Genomic DNA, 19117 nt, shown 5'->3' on the forward strand with positions numbered 1-19117 from the left:
ATGGGATTTAAGCCAATTGCAACAAATTATGCTAATAACAAGAACTGGGGACAACAAACGTGCAGGTGCAAGAAAAGCCATTGGTCAATAAAGTAGGTCACACTCTTAATGACTAAAAATTAAGCCAGTATGGTATTCAAAGTGATGGTTTCTTATTAATCCTCATGTAACTTTTCAGTAAGGGCCTTTTAATAATGAAAGAGGAGCTTAAGGTATCAGGTTTTTTTATGAAAAATATTGTTCTACCTGGTAATTACTAGTGCTGTTTACAGTTGTGCTATTCTTGGGCTATGATCTCATGAGCTCTTCAGGAAATAGCTATTCTACAAAGAGAAATTCATATGACACACTGATTGAAATCCAAGATTGCTGTACCTTCTATCTCAGACTATGATCTTGTCAGATCTCTCCAGCCTTAGTCATATCATCCTTAAATTATAGGTAGAATAAATTAAATTCTGTACAGTGCTCTCTGGTTGGCTACATGTGTTGAAAGTGTAGTAACTAGAATTCTTCTGACCTGGGTACTTAACTTTACAATCAAAATCACCCTCTTTTCCCTGCCCCATCATTCTGCCATTTTATTCCATTACCCTTTTTCCACCTGCGTCCTTTTCAGCTGTTCGTTCTGTTTCTGCATTTACATTGGGATATTACCAAATCCTGTAATGTCTTGTACTAAAGAGTCTGTAATATCCATCTTTTTCTTTCCACCCAATGCCTCTGCAAAGACAGTATTCCCTCACTTGATTTTGGCAACATCATATCTTACCAAATTCTTTGCTGTCTTTCTTGTGCTTTTTTTTTTTTTAATGTAGTTTAAAATACTGTTTCTCCTTCAAAGATTTGCAGCAGGCTAAGCACATTCCTACATTAATTTTTCTCTACATCCCCTTATGTTTCTTCTTTCCTTCGTTTTTATCTTCTCTTCCCTTTGATAGCTTCTCCTCTTAGTTTTCTGTACACTTTTATACTGCTCTGTCACACTAGCTAGCTAACACCACATCTGAAAGGGATCTTGGGGGTCATAATTTACTATAAAATGAATATGAGTCACCAGTGTGATGCTACAGTTAGCAGATCAAACAATACACTGGCATGCATCAGCCAGTGCATCTCAAGCAAAACGAAGGAAGTTATTCTCCTGCTGTACTCAGCATTGGTGAGGCTGCAGCTGGAGTACTGCATCCAGTTTTGGGTGCTGTACTTGAAGAATGATGTGGAGAAGGATGTGAGAGAGTCCAGAGAAGAGACACGCGTATGATTAGAGGCCTGAAGAGCAAGCCATACAAGGAGAGGCTGACAGATATGGGACTGTTCAGCCTAGAAAAGAGAAGATTTTGGGGGGATTTGGTGGCAGCTTACAAATATATCAGGGGAGACCATCAGGGGCTAGGTGAACAACTATTCACCAAAGCAGCCCAGGGGGAAACCAGAAGCAACGGTCATAAACTCCTAGAAGAAGTTTCAGACTGGATATAAGGAAAAACTTCTTCACGGTTCATGTGACCAGACTCTGGAATAGACTCCCAGTGTGGGTGGTGCAGGCACCTAAGCTGGAGATCTTCAAAAGGAGACTGGAAGTGCACCTTGCTGGGGTTATTTGACCCCAGCAGCCTTTCCTGCCCACAGCAGGGGGGTTGGACCCAATGATGTCATGAGGTCCCTTACAGCCCTAACATGTGAATCTGTCACATGTGCCACTAATTAAGGAATTGTGTAATTAATTCCTTTTATTGATGAGTAACTTTTACATTTAGAACAAATGAAAACTGACATGTATTTTAACATATTAACCGTGATGCTAAAAATAAATCCACGCATGCAGATCCCCAAGAACCTATGCAGGTTCTGCATGTATGCAGGGGTTATTCAGTTGAAGAGTCATTGGTGTAATTTGGACCCTTTCTACTTTTTATGAATGACCAAAGATAATACCATCATGCTAATATTTATTGTTTGTCCCAGCCCCCTCAGTTTCTTTACCACCATACTAAACTTCAGAGCTATTATGACACATGGATTAGAGAAACTGATTCACTGCAGACAGATTCAAAGAACTGTCAGCACTTAAAAATAATTTTCACACCTGTTTCATTTTGCATAATTATATTCTCCATCACCTGTCTCCAATTGCACAAAATATAAAAGACTAATAGAGAAGAATTTTTTTGAAAACTTACCATATAGCAAGGGTTCTTCTTTTAGAGTATGGCTTCCATCCCTTTTCCATATAACACTGCTGTTCCTGTGTAAGACTTGTTTGCTTACCACTGCTTTGTGATTTACTAAATAATGCAGTTTCCTACTCTTGAATCCTTAATAGGATGTTTATTATTAAGTAACCATTCCTATGGGACCATTAACTCGTCTTTTTTACATGTTCCATCATGTCCCCTAGCTGTCTTATTTTCTACTTTTGTCATTTCCTAAAAAATATCCGGAACTGAGTGCATATGGGTAAAACCTGGTTAGTCACTGATTCATTCTTTCTCATGAATGTTCCCTGATATTTTTAGTAATTTTAAGTGGACTAAATCATTTGTGTATTGCTGTATTAAAAACCTTGATCAACTAATTGCAATCAATTATATACATAAAGATATAGGGGTTTCAGTGGGAAGTAACTTTGATGTATTAGCTGGCTAGCAAAGAAGACCATTATTTTTGTTAATGAGACTCTTAATAGGTCTTTAACTTTCACTTAAATTCATGTCCACCAATGTCTCTTTGCACTCCAGCAATATCCTTAATACATTATCCTGTATTTAAGATACTAGAATTAATGTCAAGAGCTTGATTCAGCAAGCATATGCTGTTTAAAGCTCTCTAAGCACTTTTGAAGTGATCCAAACAGTGAGAATTGCCAAAGTGTTTCAGAAATGGCAGAAATGCTTCAGAATTGATTTTCAAAAAATAAGGAACATCTCTGAAGTGCTTCATGAAATTGCCACTCCATGTCTTCCAGAATCCTAGTATTCCACATATTCCCGTGTGAGGCAGCAGGGACAGAAGGGGAAAAAGAAAGATTTTTGACATGCCTCTCAACCTCTGGAGGTTTCTTAAGACAGCTGAGTGTACAAGAGAGGAGAATTCATTGGCCGCTGGACTTCCCCCTCCCCCATTAACTACCACCATGGGAGGAGACAAAGGAGGAGCAGAGCACTAGGTTACCAGAGGACTGAGCAACCCCTATCTGTCCCCCTGTTGGAGAGCACTGCAGCACATATCAGTGCAGCAATTTTGAAGCGTTTTGGCAGTGGTGGTGCTGGATGAGGAGTGGGAGTGGAGGAGGGGAGCAGAAGGGGAGGTGCACACCTATTCAGCACTGAAGTGATCTGATTTTAAAGTGCTCTCAAATGGAGTAGAATTTGGGGCACTTCAAATGCATGTCTGTCCATGCTCTTAACTTTTTAAGTAAGTGAATAGTCCAATTGATTTCATATGCTTAAAGCCATGTACTTTGCTAAAATGGGTCCTCAGTATACTGTCTAGATTTCCTTGCCTCTTATAAGTTTGTAAGCCATAATATGGGAGGGAATTGGGAAAAAAAATGCTACTCAGCAGGTGTGTGCACACGACACACTAACTGTGCAGTAGCCTAATAACACTGTGCAGCAGCATGCCGAGAAAAACTCATGCTAATACACTACTGCACAGTAGTATTAGCCTATTGTGCAGTTAACATCTATATAAACCCGTGCACTGGTGCTACTGCAAGTACTAAACTTAATTCGCAGTAACTACAGTGCATTAATGAACATGTAGACCCATCAAGTAAAAAAAAATGCAAGAGTTCTGAGGCCTTATTTCACCATGGATCTTTTTTCCTCAAATATGCAAGCAAATATATATTTTGTCCTCTGAACATTTACATTAATTTAATGACTTGTCTGTCGTTGAAAATAAATTGAAAAGCTGTTTCAATAGTTGTTCAGAGATTTTTTTTCTGTCTTGTTCAGGAGCCACTTTAGACTTTGTCAGCACTTGAAAAAATAGGACTTTTTATACTTTCTGTTGGTGCTGTTGTGTAAACAGATCTTAGCTGTTTTTTTAGCACTCGGATGCAACTTATTCTCAAAAAGTGCTTTTACCGATGTAGGTTCAAGTAACTGGGATATGCTGGGCTATGCTGCTAAAAGCATTTTTATGCCTGTATAACTGTTCACTTGGATTTGTTTGGTGTAGAAATGCCAGAAAATGCATTGGGGCAGTCATGGCAAGAGGCAGGTTTCTTTTTTCTGTATCTGTTCCCTGGTCAGCAGGGAAAATTTATTATGTAATGCCATATAAGCTTAACAAACCTCTTGTAAGAATCATCTGATAGATATATGAATTCCATTGTTAAAGATCAAGGTCAGAGAGGCTCAAGTACAGTAATGTTGAATATTTTTATATTCTTCTTATTTAGTAAGACTATTAAAATAATCATTTTAAGTAGCATTCTCCAATACCACATTTTTATGCTAAAACTTTGCAACTATCATTGTTACAAATAATCTGCAAAGTGATCTGCTAAAACATGTTTAGAATATATTTGTTTCAATTTCTTATTTACATCTGGCAGTACTTACTGTAATTGCTTCAGTTTTATTATCAGCTGCACTTCCTTTCTTATGCAGTGGCTTAATATCTTTATGCTTCATGCATACTATTTCTTAGGTCTGGCAATAGGATCTCCAAACAGGGACAAAGCTGATGTGAAACTAGACCGATAGGCATCTGCCTCCAGTCCTACCTACAAAGGAGGGAAGAAGAGGTTCAAAAGCGTTTCGGGCCCAACCTCAGATGGCAGTGCTGCTTTTGTGTCCTGCCTATCACAGAACCTCAAAATGTCAACAGAAGCATGTAGAAAATTATCTGGGCCAGTTCACTGTGCACTCCTGCAAATATTAATAATGGTTTCAGAGGTAATAATGAAGAAAAATCCTGCTTTTCACAGGGTGAGGAGAAAGACTAGCCAGCATTATACCTTATAACCTCGTGGAAGCTACCTGTGCTGCGAGCCTTGAAGCCCAGGGTTCTATTCTCAGCTCTTCCACTGATAATGTCAACATTTTTGGCTAGGGACAGACATTCAAAAAGCCTGAGTCTGAATTGATTCAGTCTTTGCAGGTTAATCTAATCTGCAAAGCTTGAACCAGTTTGGAGGTGGATAGACATTTCCTTTTCATTCCAGAAATGTTGGCGCATGTCTGCAGTGGGTCAGGCTAGAAGCTAGGGAGTTCTGAGCTGAGGGCATGTGTGGCCAGACCCAGGCAGGATGCTGTGATTAGGGAGGGGTGTAAACCTCAACCCTGTCTGCACCAACCCAGGCTTTTCCCCGCTGGCTGGTCAAAGGGCAAGAATGTCACCAGACCCTGCATCTGTTGATACTGAGCCTTTCAATCTGTTTCCCTGCTTTTTCAGACTGTCCACAAACCAGGCCATTTCTAACACCTTTCTCTGTCCCCTTTTGAAGACTGACAGATTGCAGTTAGCAGGTTGCCTGGCAGAACAAAGTTTATCAGCCCATCAGGCCTTACAAAAGAAAACACCTCTTTCATTAGTTTCAAGCTCTTCTTGAAGAGCTTGAAGGGTTCATTTGCATTTGCAAGCCACTAGCTGTCTGCCTTTATTCCAGGCAAATTAGAGACCCATACACTTACCTCTCAGCATTAGGTAGCATGGGGTGGGCATGGCCAGATGCCAGGGCGCTGAGCTGGGGTCCCTACTGTGGGAAAGGGCTGAGAGTAGGTATTCCTACTTGAGCAGCCAGAGGAGAGCAGGGGGAGGGGATGAAGCAAGGGAAAGCCTGGCAGCTCCTGCAGTGTCTCAGCCAGCCAGAGCAGTGATAGTGCTCTGGCTAGGAAGGAGAGGGATGGGGCCAGCCTTGCTGTGGAGCAGAGAGCCCCACCAGGGCTGCAAAGCATCTGGGATGCAGGGGGACTCTGGTTTAAGTTAAACCAGGAAGGGGTCTCGGACAGACATTGCATAAAACGGTTTGACCCAAATCCGTTAAGTCTGATACTACATTCAACCAGGTTTATCTCAAACCAGTTTTAGCCATTTTTAAACTGGTTTACATGCACTGAAGGTCTGTTCTGTTACAGGTTTAAATGAGTTTCTGATCACTTAAACCTGTTTATGTGTAATGTCTGTCCCTAGCCTTTGTTTAACAATCCTTGTACATAAAAGGTTTCTTACTTTGCTTGCTGGTGGTAAGTTACTTACCAGTTTCACAGGTAGGATAGCTGAACACCAGCATAAAGCCGCTGCAGCAGAATTGAGAATGACATTGATATAGAGGAACTAAGTCTCATCCACTTTGTAACAAAGTCTTTCAGAAGAAACAAGTCAAACTGGATGTTATGTTCTATACTAACAGCATTGTCCTGTGCCACCCTGTGTGGAATAAATCACATATCTATGACTCTGCTACTGAGATTTATGACTCTGCTACTGTTTTCCATGCCAAGATATCTGGTTTTTAGCTCAGGTGGTAGAAACTTATGCTTTTACATTTAAGAGTTTAGGCCCGGCATATGTCCCAAATGCTGTGCCATCTAACCTATACTATAAGCTGCCCCTTCTGAGCCAGGAACAGAGACCAATTATATCCACATAGGCAAATCTAGGATTTGTCAAAGCAAGCTATATAACTCTGTCCCTCAGACGATAGGGCAGGGTGTGTGGGCAAGGTGCACTTGGAACCCCTGGCTGGTAGGGACACTGGGGAGCTGGGCAGAGAGCAGGCACAGAAAGGAGGGATCTGTCCTGTGCCGCTGCCATGGTCCCCAGCCTACCTGGGTGTGGGGAGAGCCCCAGAGCTGCTCCTCTCACCTCATGGGATCTGTTGGCCAGAGAGATGGCTTCAGGGAGTGACTGTGCAGGCTGTCAGGCTTGGCATGGGGCAGTCATGGCAAGAGGCAGGTTTCTTTTTTCTGTATCTGTTCCCTGGTCAGCAGGGATCAGAGTGGAAGGAGGAGGAGCAGTCGGGAGCAGGCACAAGATGAGGAAACCCACATACTGCTGCCACTATCTGCAACTGATCTGGGCATGCTGCCTAGCTGCTCCCCACAGCTAGTGGCTGGCATGGGGTAGGAGCGGTTCCTGGCCCTCCTCTCCTCTCGTATGCCCAGGTCATCTGGGAACACCATCAATGGCAACTGGGTCCCCACTTTTTCTATCATAGAATCAAAGGCCCTTAAGGGACCTGTAAGATCATGAAGTCCAGTCCCCTGTCATAGGCAGGAGGTTACTGGGCTCAAATGAGCTCAATGAGGTGGTTGTCCAGCCTCCTCTTGAACACCTCCAAAGATGATGACTGCACCACCTCTGCTGGGAGTGTTTTCCAGATTCTAGATACCCTTACAGAAAAGAAGTTTTTCCTAATGCCCAACTTAAATTTTTCCTTGATTAGCTTGTGTCCATTGGTCCTCATTCTCCCTTGAGGTGCCTTTCTAAAGAGTTGCTTCCCTAAATCTTGGTGTTCACCCTTGACATACTTGTAGGCAGCTATCAAGTCACTTCTCAGTCTTCTCTTGCTCAGACTGAAAAAACCTAGTTCCCAGAGTCTCTCCTCATAGGGCCTATCCTTCAGGCCCTAATCATATGGGTGCCCCTTCTCTGTACCCTTTTGAGCTTATCCACATCCTTCCTGAATTGCGGTGCCCAGAACTGGACACAGTACTCCAGCTGTGGCATCACCAATTCCAAGTAGAGGGGGTGGAGCACCCCTCTGGATTTGTTCGCAACACATTGGCTGATACACACCAGAGTTCTATTTGCTCTGCTGGTGACTTCATTGCACTGTTGGCTCATATTCAACTTCTGGTCAATTGTCACCCCCAGGTCCCTTTCAGATGCAGTGCCAGCCAGTGGACCACCACCCATTGTTTAGTTGTGGTGAAGGTTCTTCCCTATTGAACCTCATCTTGTTGTGTTCAGCCCATAGGACCAGTCTGTTGAGGTCATCCTGCAGCCTTACGCCATCCTCAGATGTGCCTACATTTCTCCACAGCTTGGTGTCATCCGCAAACTTAATCATTGTGCTTTCTACCCCCTCATCCAAGTCATTGATAAAGTTGTTAAAGATCACAGGCCCAAGCACTGATCCCTGGGGGACACCACTGGAGATGGCTCTCCAGGATGAGGCCATCCTATTGATTACAACTCTCTGGGATTGGCCTCCGAGCCAATTGCCATCCCACTTCACTGTAGACTGGTCTAGGCCAGTACCCTCCAGCTTAATTGAAAGGATCTCATGGGAGATGGTATCAAAGGCCTTGCTGAAGTCTAGGTAAATAATGTCAACCTCATGTCCCTTGTTCAGCTGGTTAATTACCTGGTCATAAAAGGGACCTCAATAGATCATCGAGTCCGACCCCCTGCATAAGCAGGAAAGAGTGCTGGGTCTAGCTGACCCCAGCTGGATGCTCATCTAACCTCCTCTTGAAGACCCCCAGGGTAGGGGAGAGCACCACCTCCCTTGGGAGCCCATTCCAGACCTTGGCCACTCGAACTGTGAAGAAGTTCTTCCTAATGTCCAATCTAAATCTGCTGTCTGCTAGCTTGTGGCCATTATTTCTTGTAACCCCCGGGGGCACCTTGGTGAATAAATACTCACCAATTCCCTTCTGTGCCCCCGTGATGAACTTATAGACAGCCACAAGGTCGCCTCTCAGCCTTCTCTTGCGGAGGCTGAAAAGATCCAGTTTCTCTAGTCTCTCCTCGTAGGGCTTGGTCTGCAGGCCCTTAACCATACGAGTGGCCCTTCTCTGGACCCTCTCCAGGTTATCTGCATCCCTCTTGAATTGCGGCGCCCAGAATTGCACGCAGTACTCCAACTGCGGTCTGACCAGCGCCCGATGGAGGGGAAGTATCACCTCCTTGGACCTATTCGTCATGCATCTGCTGATGCATGATAAAGTGCCATTGGCTTTTTTGATGGCTTCGTCACACTGCCGACTCACGTTCATCTTGGAGTCCACTAGGACTCCAAGATCCCTTTCCACTTCCGTGCTACCCAGCAGGTCATTCCCTAGGCTGTAGGTGTGCTGGACATTCTTCCTCCCTAGGTGCAGCGCTTTGCATTTCTCCTTGTTGAACTGCATTCTGTTGTTTTCTGCCCACTTGTCCAACCTGTCCAGATCTGCTTGCAGCTGTTCCCTGCCCTCTGGCGTGTCCACATCTCCCCATAGCTTTGTGTCATCTGCAAACTTGGACAGAGTACATTTTACTCCCTTGTCCAAGTCACTGATGAAGACATTAAAGAGTATCGGTCCAAGGACCGAGCCCTGCGGGACCCCACTGCCCACACCCTTCCAGGTCGAAACCGACCCATCCACCACGACTCTCTGGGTGCGACCCTCCAGCCAATTTGCCACCCACCGGACTGTGTAGTCATCCAAGTCACAGCCTCTTAACTTGTTCACCAGTATGGGGTGGGATACCGTATTGAAGGCCTTCCTGAAGTCTAAGTATACGACATCCACCCCTCCTCCTGTGTCCAGGCATTTCGTAACCTGGTCATAGAAAGAAACTAGATTGGTCAGGCACGATCTGCCTGCCACAAACCCGTGCTGATTTCCCCTCAGCATAATTTGTCCTGCCGGGCTCTCACAAATGTGAGCCTTGATAATTTTTTCAAAGACTTTGCCAAGGATGGAGGTGAGACTGACTGGCCTGTAGTTGCCCGGGTCCTCCTTCCTCCCCTTTTTGAAAATGGGGACCACGTTGGCCCTTTTCCAGTCCTCCGGGACTTGGCCCATGCGCCATGAGCTTTCAAATATTCCTGCCAGTGGCTCTGCAATGATGTCGGCCAGTGCCTTCAGCACCCTTGGATGGAGCTCATCCAGGCCGGCCGACTTAAAGGCATCCAGTTCTTCCAAATGACTCTGCACCATTTCAGGGTCTATGCATGGAAGTCTGGCACCTTGCTGCTGCCTCTCTACAACCTCAGTGAGAGACTTGTCATGCCCCTCACTTAGGAACACTGAGGCAAAGAACTCATAGAGGAGTCCAGCCTTGTCCCCCCTGTCTGTCACCAATTGTTTCTGCACATTTAGCAGGGGTCCTATTCCTCCCTGGGCCTTCCTTTTACTCCCTATATATCTAAAAAACAATTTCTTGTTGTCTTTTACTTGGGTTGCCATCCTCAGCTCCATGGTAGCTTTGGCCCGTCTAACTGCCTCCCTACAAGCACGAGCAGAGGAGGTATATTCATCTTCAGTGATCTCTCCCTGTTTCCACTTTTTATGTGCTCCCCTTTTGTCCCTTAGGCTGCTCTGGATTTCTCAGATACCTGAGTTTACCCCTAGTTGGCCCAGGTTTACTGTCCCACTTCAGGTGCCTCAGGGCATTTGTACTTGTCTGGATGTCCCCTACTTGAAAGTTCTCCCTTGGGTCATCTTGGCCAAAGGATTTGTGTACAGCAGTGGAATCTACCCTCGCTTCCCCAGACACGCCTCATTTAAAGCCCTCCTCAGCAAGTCAGTGATTCTCATAGAGAAGAGCTTCTTTCTGTGCTTCTTCAGCCTGTGAGGTGAATACCATCTCTAGCTTGTAGACCAGAGCCGTTAAACTGCATGCCAAGTTTGAGGAATCCAAAACCAACATGGTGACACCATTTCTGAAGTCTTCGGTTGACTTTCTCAATGCACTCCTCCCTCCGATGACCATGGCCTCTAACTGGAAGGATTGAGGAGAAGAGAACTTGTGTTCCTAGTTCCTTGAGCTTTGCACCTGTGGACCTGAAATCAGTCATGATTCTCCTGGGGTTGTTTCTTGCCGTGTCATTGGTGCCCATGTGGACAAGGAGCAGGGGTATTGGTCCATAGGATGGATCAGCTTTGGCATCCTCGCCATTACATCTTGGATCCTGGCTCCTGGGAGACAGCAGACCTCTTGAGTGCAGGGATCTGGACTACAAATGGCACCTTCTGTTCCCCACAGCAAGGAATCTCCCACAACAATCTCCCATCTGCTTCGTTGGTGGGGGTGGCTGTTCCTGTCCTGTCTTCGGTGTGAAGGATGCGATAGCTTCATTTGTCAATGGTGAGAGGGCTGTCTAGTTGTTGTGTAGGGCTTTTGGTGGAGCAACTGATGCACATTGTGGCTTTGAGCTTGATGTGACCAATTTCCATACACTGTCAGTAGGGGCACCCCTCATTCCTGGTCTTCTGCCTGGTCTCTGTGGCATCCTTCTTCAGGTATAGGGCCTGGCAGTAAGCATCAACCTTTTCCTTGTGTTCTCTGATGGTTCACAGTCTGCTTACCTCCCCCTAGAGCTCCCTCACCTGGCCTCCAGATTCTCCATCAGCGAGCACATCCCACAAGTGGGAGTGCTTGAACCCCAGATCCCAGCCTGCAGCCATTGTGCCAGGCAGTCTCCACAGCCTGGAGACAAGGGTTCTATGTGAGTGGAGGCCGGGACCATAGGTAAAGACCTCCAAGGTACCAAGTAGGGGTGGTCCATCTAGATCAGGGAGCCTAGGGGTGCTGCACATGCCCATCATCATGTTGCAGGGTGGACCCTGTTCACTCGGCTGCTTAGGTGTTGGTATGAGTAGACCAGGTGGGTGTAATTACCCCCACGTGGTCCTCACCAGCAGCTGTTGCTGTTGCTGCGGCCTGGTAGACAGGCTTAACTAGTTGCCTGCAAGGGGATCCCCTGGCTTCCCAGCTTCCTGAGTAGCTGGGGGACTACCTGGGTCCCCAATTCCCTCCCTGGAATGGGGAGGGCTGGTCCTTTGTCCCCTTTACCTGAGATCCAGCGTTGGAGGTCTGTCTTTCGGCATAGCGGGGTTTTGATTGCCTGGGGGTGCAACAGGCACAGGGTGTAGTGTGAGTCTCTGCTGTGGGAGCAACCTGGGGCTGAGAATGTCCGTTGGTGGCCCCTCCATGCACACTCCTGTCCACACTCCCATGCTAACTCATGCACTAGGCCCAGAGTGTCTGTTTGCATGCTCTATTCACACAGCTCCAATCACATGACTCCCTGGGGGCTGGGCTGGGGGGGGGGGGGCGCGGGACGGATGGAGACCCTCCTCGGCTCTGCTCAGCTTCCCCCTCTAGCTACTGCTGCTCACCATGGACCCTACTTATCTTCTGACTCTGCATTGGGGGTCAGGTAGGGCTCTGCCAGAGGGGTCTTCTGGGGGGTTTCACTCTTCGGGCTGCAACAGGCTTGCACCTGTGCATCTCCCACCAAGAGCTGGTCCCAACAGAAGAAAATCTTCTGTTGAGACCTTTTAAAGTTCGAAATTTTGCAGCTCGTAGTGAGTCTCACAAGATCTCGCAGCATGCAAGATTACAGCACAACATTTGCAGGGACCAGCTACCAGCCCCTGCCCTGTCCTGTCAGAGAAAGGGGCCGCTAAGTACTTCTCCAAGCATAAGTACTAGTACTATGCATGCTCCCCGCCTAGTCCCACAGTGTTGTGCACTGGCCTGGGTTCCAACTGCAGGAAGAGGCTGCATGAGTTGCTGAGCTTGACCAGAGACATGGTGGCAGCAGCTGAAGCGGGGGGTGTGACTGTATTACTCCTTACACTCCCCCTCCCCCCGCTCCTCCTGATCCACCCCTGATTATCCATATGCTTCTGTTACCCACTGACAGCTCTGTATCATCTTTGTCTCTAAATGAGTTCGTTCATATACAGCATCACAGTTAAAACACAGGAGGTCTTTGGTTTGGATCTTAAGGTTGTAGGTTCAACCTTCATGCTACTGACCCATACAGGGTTGAAAAAATACACATGTATGATTGACAGTTTAAAAACCTTACAGTAATTTTTTGAATTATTTTATAAGCAAAGCTTCTAGTAGCCAGTAGTAAGGAGGTATGCAGGAGTTTTTTCCTTTTTTTCAAACCTTGGTGTTTTCCATTACTGTAACATTGAGTTACGACTATAGAAAACTCATCTTTACTCAGAATGAAATCCTGTTACAAAGAGTGATTTGGGTAACCTTCATTTAGATCATAAAATCTGAATGATCACCACAGCCACATCCATAAAACAATTCATGGGAACTTTCATATAGGATGAATTAAATGGAAGCAAAATAGGCATCTTGCAAGGACAGAGCAAATGCTCCTAGACCTTTTCATTCTCAGGTATGTCAGTTGGATTATAATTGGCTCTAATTAGCATACTTTCTCCAGCTATGAAATTCTTTACCTTGCAGCTCAGTGCCACTCAAAGATGTGAGATTCCTTCCTACCTTTGAAAACATCAAAGAAAGAGCTTCCAATCTAGTCTTTATAGCTGAGTGCTGAGTGATCAGTGCAACTAAGGGATAAACACATCAGCAAGCATAAGAAATCATTTTTAGAAAATTAGTTTTGATCTCTCTAGTCAAGTGATCACTTCAGAAGTCGTCAAAACTAGATTTCATTGTCAATAATAAAACCCCAAATTGTTACTAATAAAACCAACACATTTCTAATGCTGCCCTGTTAAGTAATACTAAAATTTTACATGTATTAAAGATCACATTAAGATTTGTAGTCATACTCTCTGTGTCATTGTGTGTGAGAAACACTTGGACTGTTTCATGATCCAGTCTATTCAGTATTTATAATTTTGAAGTAGTTTTAGCTTTTGATTTCATTTTTTTGAATGTTGGAAATTCAGGAATCGGTGTAATTTGATATCTCTTATAATGAATTAATATTTTATCCGTTTAATTGTTTATAAAAAATACTTTATTTGTAAAGAACTAATAGAGGAGTTCCTTAAGATAGAACTATGTGGTATAATGTATCTGCTGTTAAATGTAGATACCAAATGACAGGCTTCATGTCACTTACTTGCTCCTAATTATTATAGGCATATTGGTAGTAATGCCTGTAGGTAAGACTGGTTAATTTTCCTTTATCAGCATTTTTTCAGGGGCTTAGAAATTTGCCAAACGGTAACAGTTTGAGATTAATTTTTTTTTTTATGTTACTCTGTGCCTCAGGGTGATACTTAATTTTCAAGGAAAAGTCACTTCTGAGAATTAGGAAAGAGGAGTAGTTTTGTCTATGTCATCTATAAATTCCAGCACAATTTGCTTAGCAAAAACCTATTGGAGGCTTGATGGCAAAATTTATAATATGCCAAATGAGCCAAGCATACTATACTGCAGCATCATAGAACTTAATACAAATGACCCATATTGTACCAGACTCTTTGATTCTCTTGGCCTTCTTACAATAGACATGGAGATATAGGGATCCATATCAGGAGGGATGAAGAAGAAATAACCACTCCTTTCCCCCATCCTGCTATTTTGACCTAAGGGATGGGACAGTGGGAGAGTCAGGAAGAGATGAGTTGTAGCTTCACTTCTTCCATTCCTTGGTGCTAATTTTATGTTCTTCCCAGCCCTTATATCAGGTAGCCTCATGCTCTTTACAGAAAATTAGGTGCATATATCATGCAGCTATTTCCAGAAATGTTTGCCCCACTAGCAGTGTGGGGTTGGGAGTAGTGAAGACAGTTCATGAGAGAAAATCTTGGCTAGAAAGTTTATTGAGATGGTGTTACTTGTGCCCCCTCTGTCTCCTACCACTTTGCTTCTGATGGGTGAGGCTGCTGCTGAATCATTTCTGTACGCTACCCCTTTCTTCTTCCCGTTCTTCACACTGCATAGTATGGGGATAGAAGAAGTTGGTCTTCAAATGCTGGGCCTGAAAAGTTGGCCATTCCAAGCTGTTGGGTGACAGGCTTGATAAGTAGCTGGGTGACTGTCTCCCCTGTGGTGAAGAGAGGAATTACTGAATAGAGTGCATGCTTCCCAGGCAGGCAGTTCTTAGCTACATTGATTGAGGCCTGTTTGGAATGAAGGATATCAGATTGTGTATCTGATATCCTTAATTCTATTTCCATATCACCTTGTGATCTATATTCATGTGGTTTTCCATGATAAACTTTTCTGGGTTGTTTTCCTTAGTTCACTTTCAAATTACATAGAAAAACAACATTAATGTTTCAAATACAGCTTTCAAAATTAGGAAACATCATAATATAGTTCTTTAACTTGGATATTTTTATATTGGTATTTATGATTCATAGATATGTGATCATATGTTGTTTATTTTGCATGATCTTAGCTTCATCCAGTGCGCAGGGTGGATAGTAAATGAGGCAAATGGGTGTAAGAGGAAAAACATTGCTCTTTTGTAGTTAGGCAGGCTGTGATATAGGAGAGCTAGGTTTTCTCCCTTACTCTTTGTCAAAGCCAGTGTTGAGATCTAGGCTGTGATACTGAGCAGGATTGACAAAATACATATGGCAAGTAAAGTTGCACAGGATACTTATTTTGGTATTTCCTTTAACCATAAAATCTTTGAGAGCTTCATAAGGATGGTTAAAGTCTGGTCATGAAAAAGCTCCCGCTGAAGGTGATACGAGAAGCTACTTTTGAAGTCTAAATTTAGACCCGTAGAATTAAAATGTCTGTCTGCTACTGTACTTGTTGTTGTTTTAATTATAAATGTGTGTGTTTCTTTTTTACAGTGTTATGTGGGAGCCAATGGGAGATGGTAAAAAGCTTATTTCACTGGCTGATAATCACTTATTATTGTGGGATTTGCAAGAAAGCTCAAGCAAGGCAGTGGTAAGAAATATTACTTAAATTATGATATGGCTGAATATGGCATATGGCAGTTGTCAGATTGGTTATCTTCTAACTAGTGTTTTGAGGATTTTTGTGTACGTATTTCTACTAACCTTAAAATTTAGGCTAATTCAGTATAGCCAGTAAACTCAAGCATATTTTAACGCCTGTACTAGTTAGAACTTAATATGTTGATATTGCTGTAATGTTGGTATGAATTGAATGTGATAATTGCATAGTTACAGACCTCTTGCCTTGTTTTACATCTCGGACATTAAGCTCTGTTGTACTGTTTTGTAGCTGCAAATAATGCTTAGGAAGGTTTTTGGAGTTGAATAGGCCAATTTAGGTGGCATTTCCCCCCATTGTTCTCCAAAGAGCAAGCCTGTTTTTTCTTGTTTTCTTGAATTGACACCCAATAACCCAAGGTGCCAGTGAACCCCATTCCTCCTTGAGAGCTCTTTCAGTTATAGTCTGGCGAATAGGTGTGAACCAAATGGCATAGAAGGACAAGAACTGCCATACTGTATCAGGAATCCATGAAGTCCAGTGGGATGTCTCTGAAAGTTGCTAGTATTGTGGGTTTCTGAAGAAGGTGTCAAATCATGCAGCAGTTTAATGTGGGATACCTGCATGTTTCACATGCGTGGTTTCATCCCTGTTTCCAGTAGGTACAAGTTGGTTTGAATGCAGAAGCATAAAGTGTAAATTGTTTCCATAACTTTTGATGTCAATTATAACTCTGACATTCAAGTAAATATCTAATCTGTGATAGAATTGTGTTGCATCCAAGAACTTAACAGTGGTAATGAGTAATTACTCCTAGTAATATGCTCTCAATCGGTCATGTCTTCTTCAGACCACCTTAATGCTGCATTGTTGTTTTAAAATGGGTTGACCAGTACAAGGCAGTATTTTCCAGGTGAAGTTGTGCCATTAATGTATATAAGGGCATTATAATATTCTCTTTAATACTCACCATTCCTTGTAGGTCCTAACTTCTCTGACTACTGCTGCATGATGTGCAAAGATGTCTTTTGAGCTGTCTGCAATGACAGTCAGGTCCTCTTCTTGACTCAATGCAGTTAATTTAGAACCTTCTTAAGTGTAATAGTAGTTTAAATTTAACTATCCAATATGCATCACTTTTCCTTGATCAGTCTTGAATTTCATTTGTCATTGTTTTCCCCTTTCAGACTGTACATAGGTCTTTGAAGTTCTTTATTGTCATTTCAAATCCTGACTAACCTAAGTAACTTTATCCCCCTGCATTTATTGCTACCTCACTACTTTTCCCGTGTTTCAGATAATCATGTACTAAAATAATGTTGAACCTATTACATGGATTTCAATGGTAATCATTTGCCATGATGAAAATATTAAACCTTAATCTTACTCTTTGTTTTGTGCCTCTTAGCCACTTTTTGACCATGCACTGGTTTGCCTCATCCCATAGTCTCGGGGCTTTTTGTGGCTTCTTATGTAGGACTTTGTCAGAATCCTTTTGGAAGTCTAATAAAATTATGTGGAACACTTCCTATTTGTCCACTAATTCACTGACATGTTCAAAGAAATGTAAGAAATTAGTGAGATGTGATTTTTCTTTGTCTCTTTGCAAAAATAATAGTGATTAAGACCTTATCACACTGTGATCTTCTTAGTGTTTTGATTTCTTTTTAATGATTGTTTTGAACAATTTGATATAATGTCTATGGGCTGTAATTCCAGATCAGTTCTATCTTAAATATCAACTATTAATTTAAATATAGATACAGCATTTGCCACTCCCTACTCCGCCTGGAAGAGTGATTGTTTTAATGAGTTGTTGTATACTTTATTAGAATGTATTACCTTTTTATATGATTGGTTTGTTGTATCATCTTTTTCTGACATCTCTCTCTGACAATGCCTCATCTTTAAGTGTCATCCTTATGTTCTTGATTATCATTTAGTTCCTCAGTTCTTTTCTGAATAGTTTCCTTTAACTCGAGTGATCCAGCAGACCCACTGATTCTCTTGCAGGTATAATACTTCTGAAATACTTACACTTGTTTGTTTTTTTACAACTTCATTTGTACAGTGAAATTCATTTTTGACCTTTCTGATTGTTCTTTTATTCTAAGGTACAAACAGACCTTAGAAAAAAATTCTCTTTGGACAAAGTTCAATTATTTAGACATCTATGTCCATTGTCCTGGAACAAACCCTAAAAAGGTTAGTAGAAGAAGAAACACTAACAGTTTGTCTTGGGACATAGCAAAGTGCATTTGAATGGAGGTCTCAGGACTTTATTGTTGAATCAATGGCAGAAAGCCAGCCACTCGCTAAGACCCTGATTGGAAGGGAAATGTATGTACATGCCAATCCTGTGACTTTTGTGATCCAGGACAAACACAGGCATAACTCGTCCCAAGAAAAATGTTACCCCTCTTCCTAGCACTATGATCTGTTGTAATTTGTTCCTATTTGTTGATTTCATTGGGGTCAGATGAGTATTTAGAATTATTTCTGTGTGGCTTGACTAACCTCTGAAATGGAACTTTTTAGTGATATTAGTTTCCTTCTGGTCTTCCTGGTTCTTATTCTGTTCCATGGTGCCTCTGTTTTCTGAGATTCAGTTTTTAATTAATATCTTCGCCACCTGTAAGAATGTTACTTTTAACTATAGGGTCTTGCTATATTTCCAAAGTTAAGTAACACTGTGTCACTTATAGGTAGCTTGTGCGTCCATTGGAGGGGTTGAACGCCATTGTATTTTGGTTATTATTATTGAGTGTCTCAGCTATATTTGTATCATGAATTAACTCATGTCTTGCTTAAGACTGAATAAAGAAAAGCTACTGTTCTTTTGTGCTCAGAACTAGGTACTCCAAAATCAATCATTCAGTGTCGAAACTGTTTCTCTAAATGTTGTCCTATTATGTTATTTGACCAGTTAATATGTGAATACTGGAAATCACTCATTATCACCACTTGGTTAGAATTCACCGTCTCCTGGCAGAGAACAGAGATTGGTTGGCAAATCTCTGTTCTCTGATTTTTAATTAGATGCACAATTTCTAGATTTCTTGCCTTGTTTTTCTAAATTCCTCCACTCTGGAGAACCCCTGTTGAGAAACTGTATTTTTAGAATAAAGTCTGCTTGTAGGCTATAGCTCTTCTGGTCTGCTTTGAAGTACTGGTTTCTTTCAGGCTGTTAAGCGTTTCCTTCTCCTCGTTCCTCCCTTTGGGCATCCATGTCTTGCCTTGCTTAAAGTTTTTGTGAATGTTAATTAGACTTCACTGTCCTGACCACTGTCTCAGTCATAATCTCAAAGTTACCATATTTCTCCCTATTTGTAACCTGTATCAAATACTTTTTCCTTTGGGGTACTGTCCAGATTGTTACCAGTCATACTTTCTTAATTAAAAAGATATTATAATGAATGTAAATTTCCTATTTTTTCCTCATTTTATTGTGTCAGGGGTTTAGTTACTAAAATTTGGTTTCAGTAAAACATCTTACATTTACTGTTCATTGCCTCTAAAT

General features: G+C 42.7%; 1 protein-coding gene across 6 annotated transcripts in view; it reads left to right on the plus strand.

Moving 5' to 3' along the window:
• EIPR1 (EARP complex and GARP complex interacting protein 1) overlaps positions 1–19117 on the plus strand; it is a 208321-nt gene that overhangs the window by 117510 nt on the left and 71694 nt on the right. For all 6 annotated transcript variants that reach the window (XM_019492701.2, XM_059729931.1, XM_006265517.4 and 3 more), the window contains one exon: positions 15489–15588. In XM_019492701.2, the coding sequence (XP_019348246.1) occupies positions 15489–15588 (100 nt within the window). The remainder of the gene's footprint in view (positions 1–15488; positions 15589–19117) is intronic.

This window comes from Alligator mississippiensis, chromosome 1 (assembly GCF_030867095.1).
Source record: "Alligator mississippiensis isolate rAllMis1 chromosome 1, rAllMis1, whole genome shotgun sequence".
NCBI lineage: Eukaryota > Metazoa > Chordata > Crocodylia > Alligatoridae > Alligator > Alligator mississippiensis.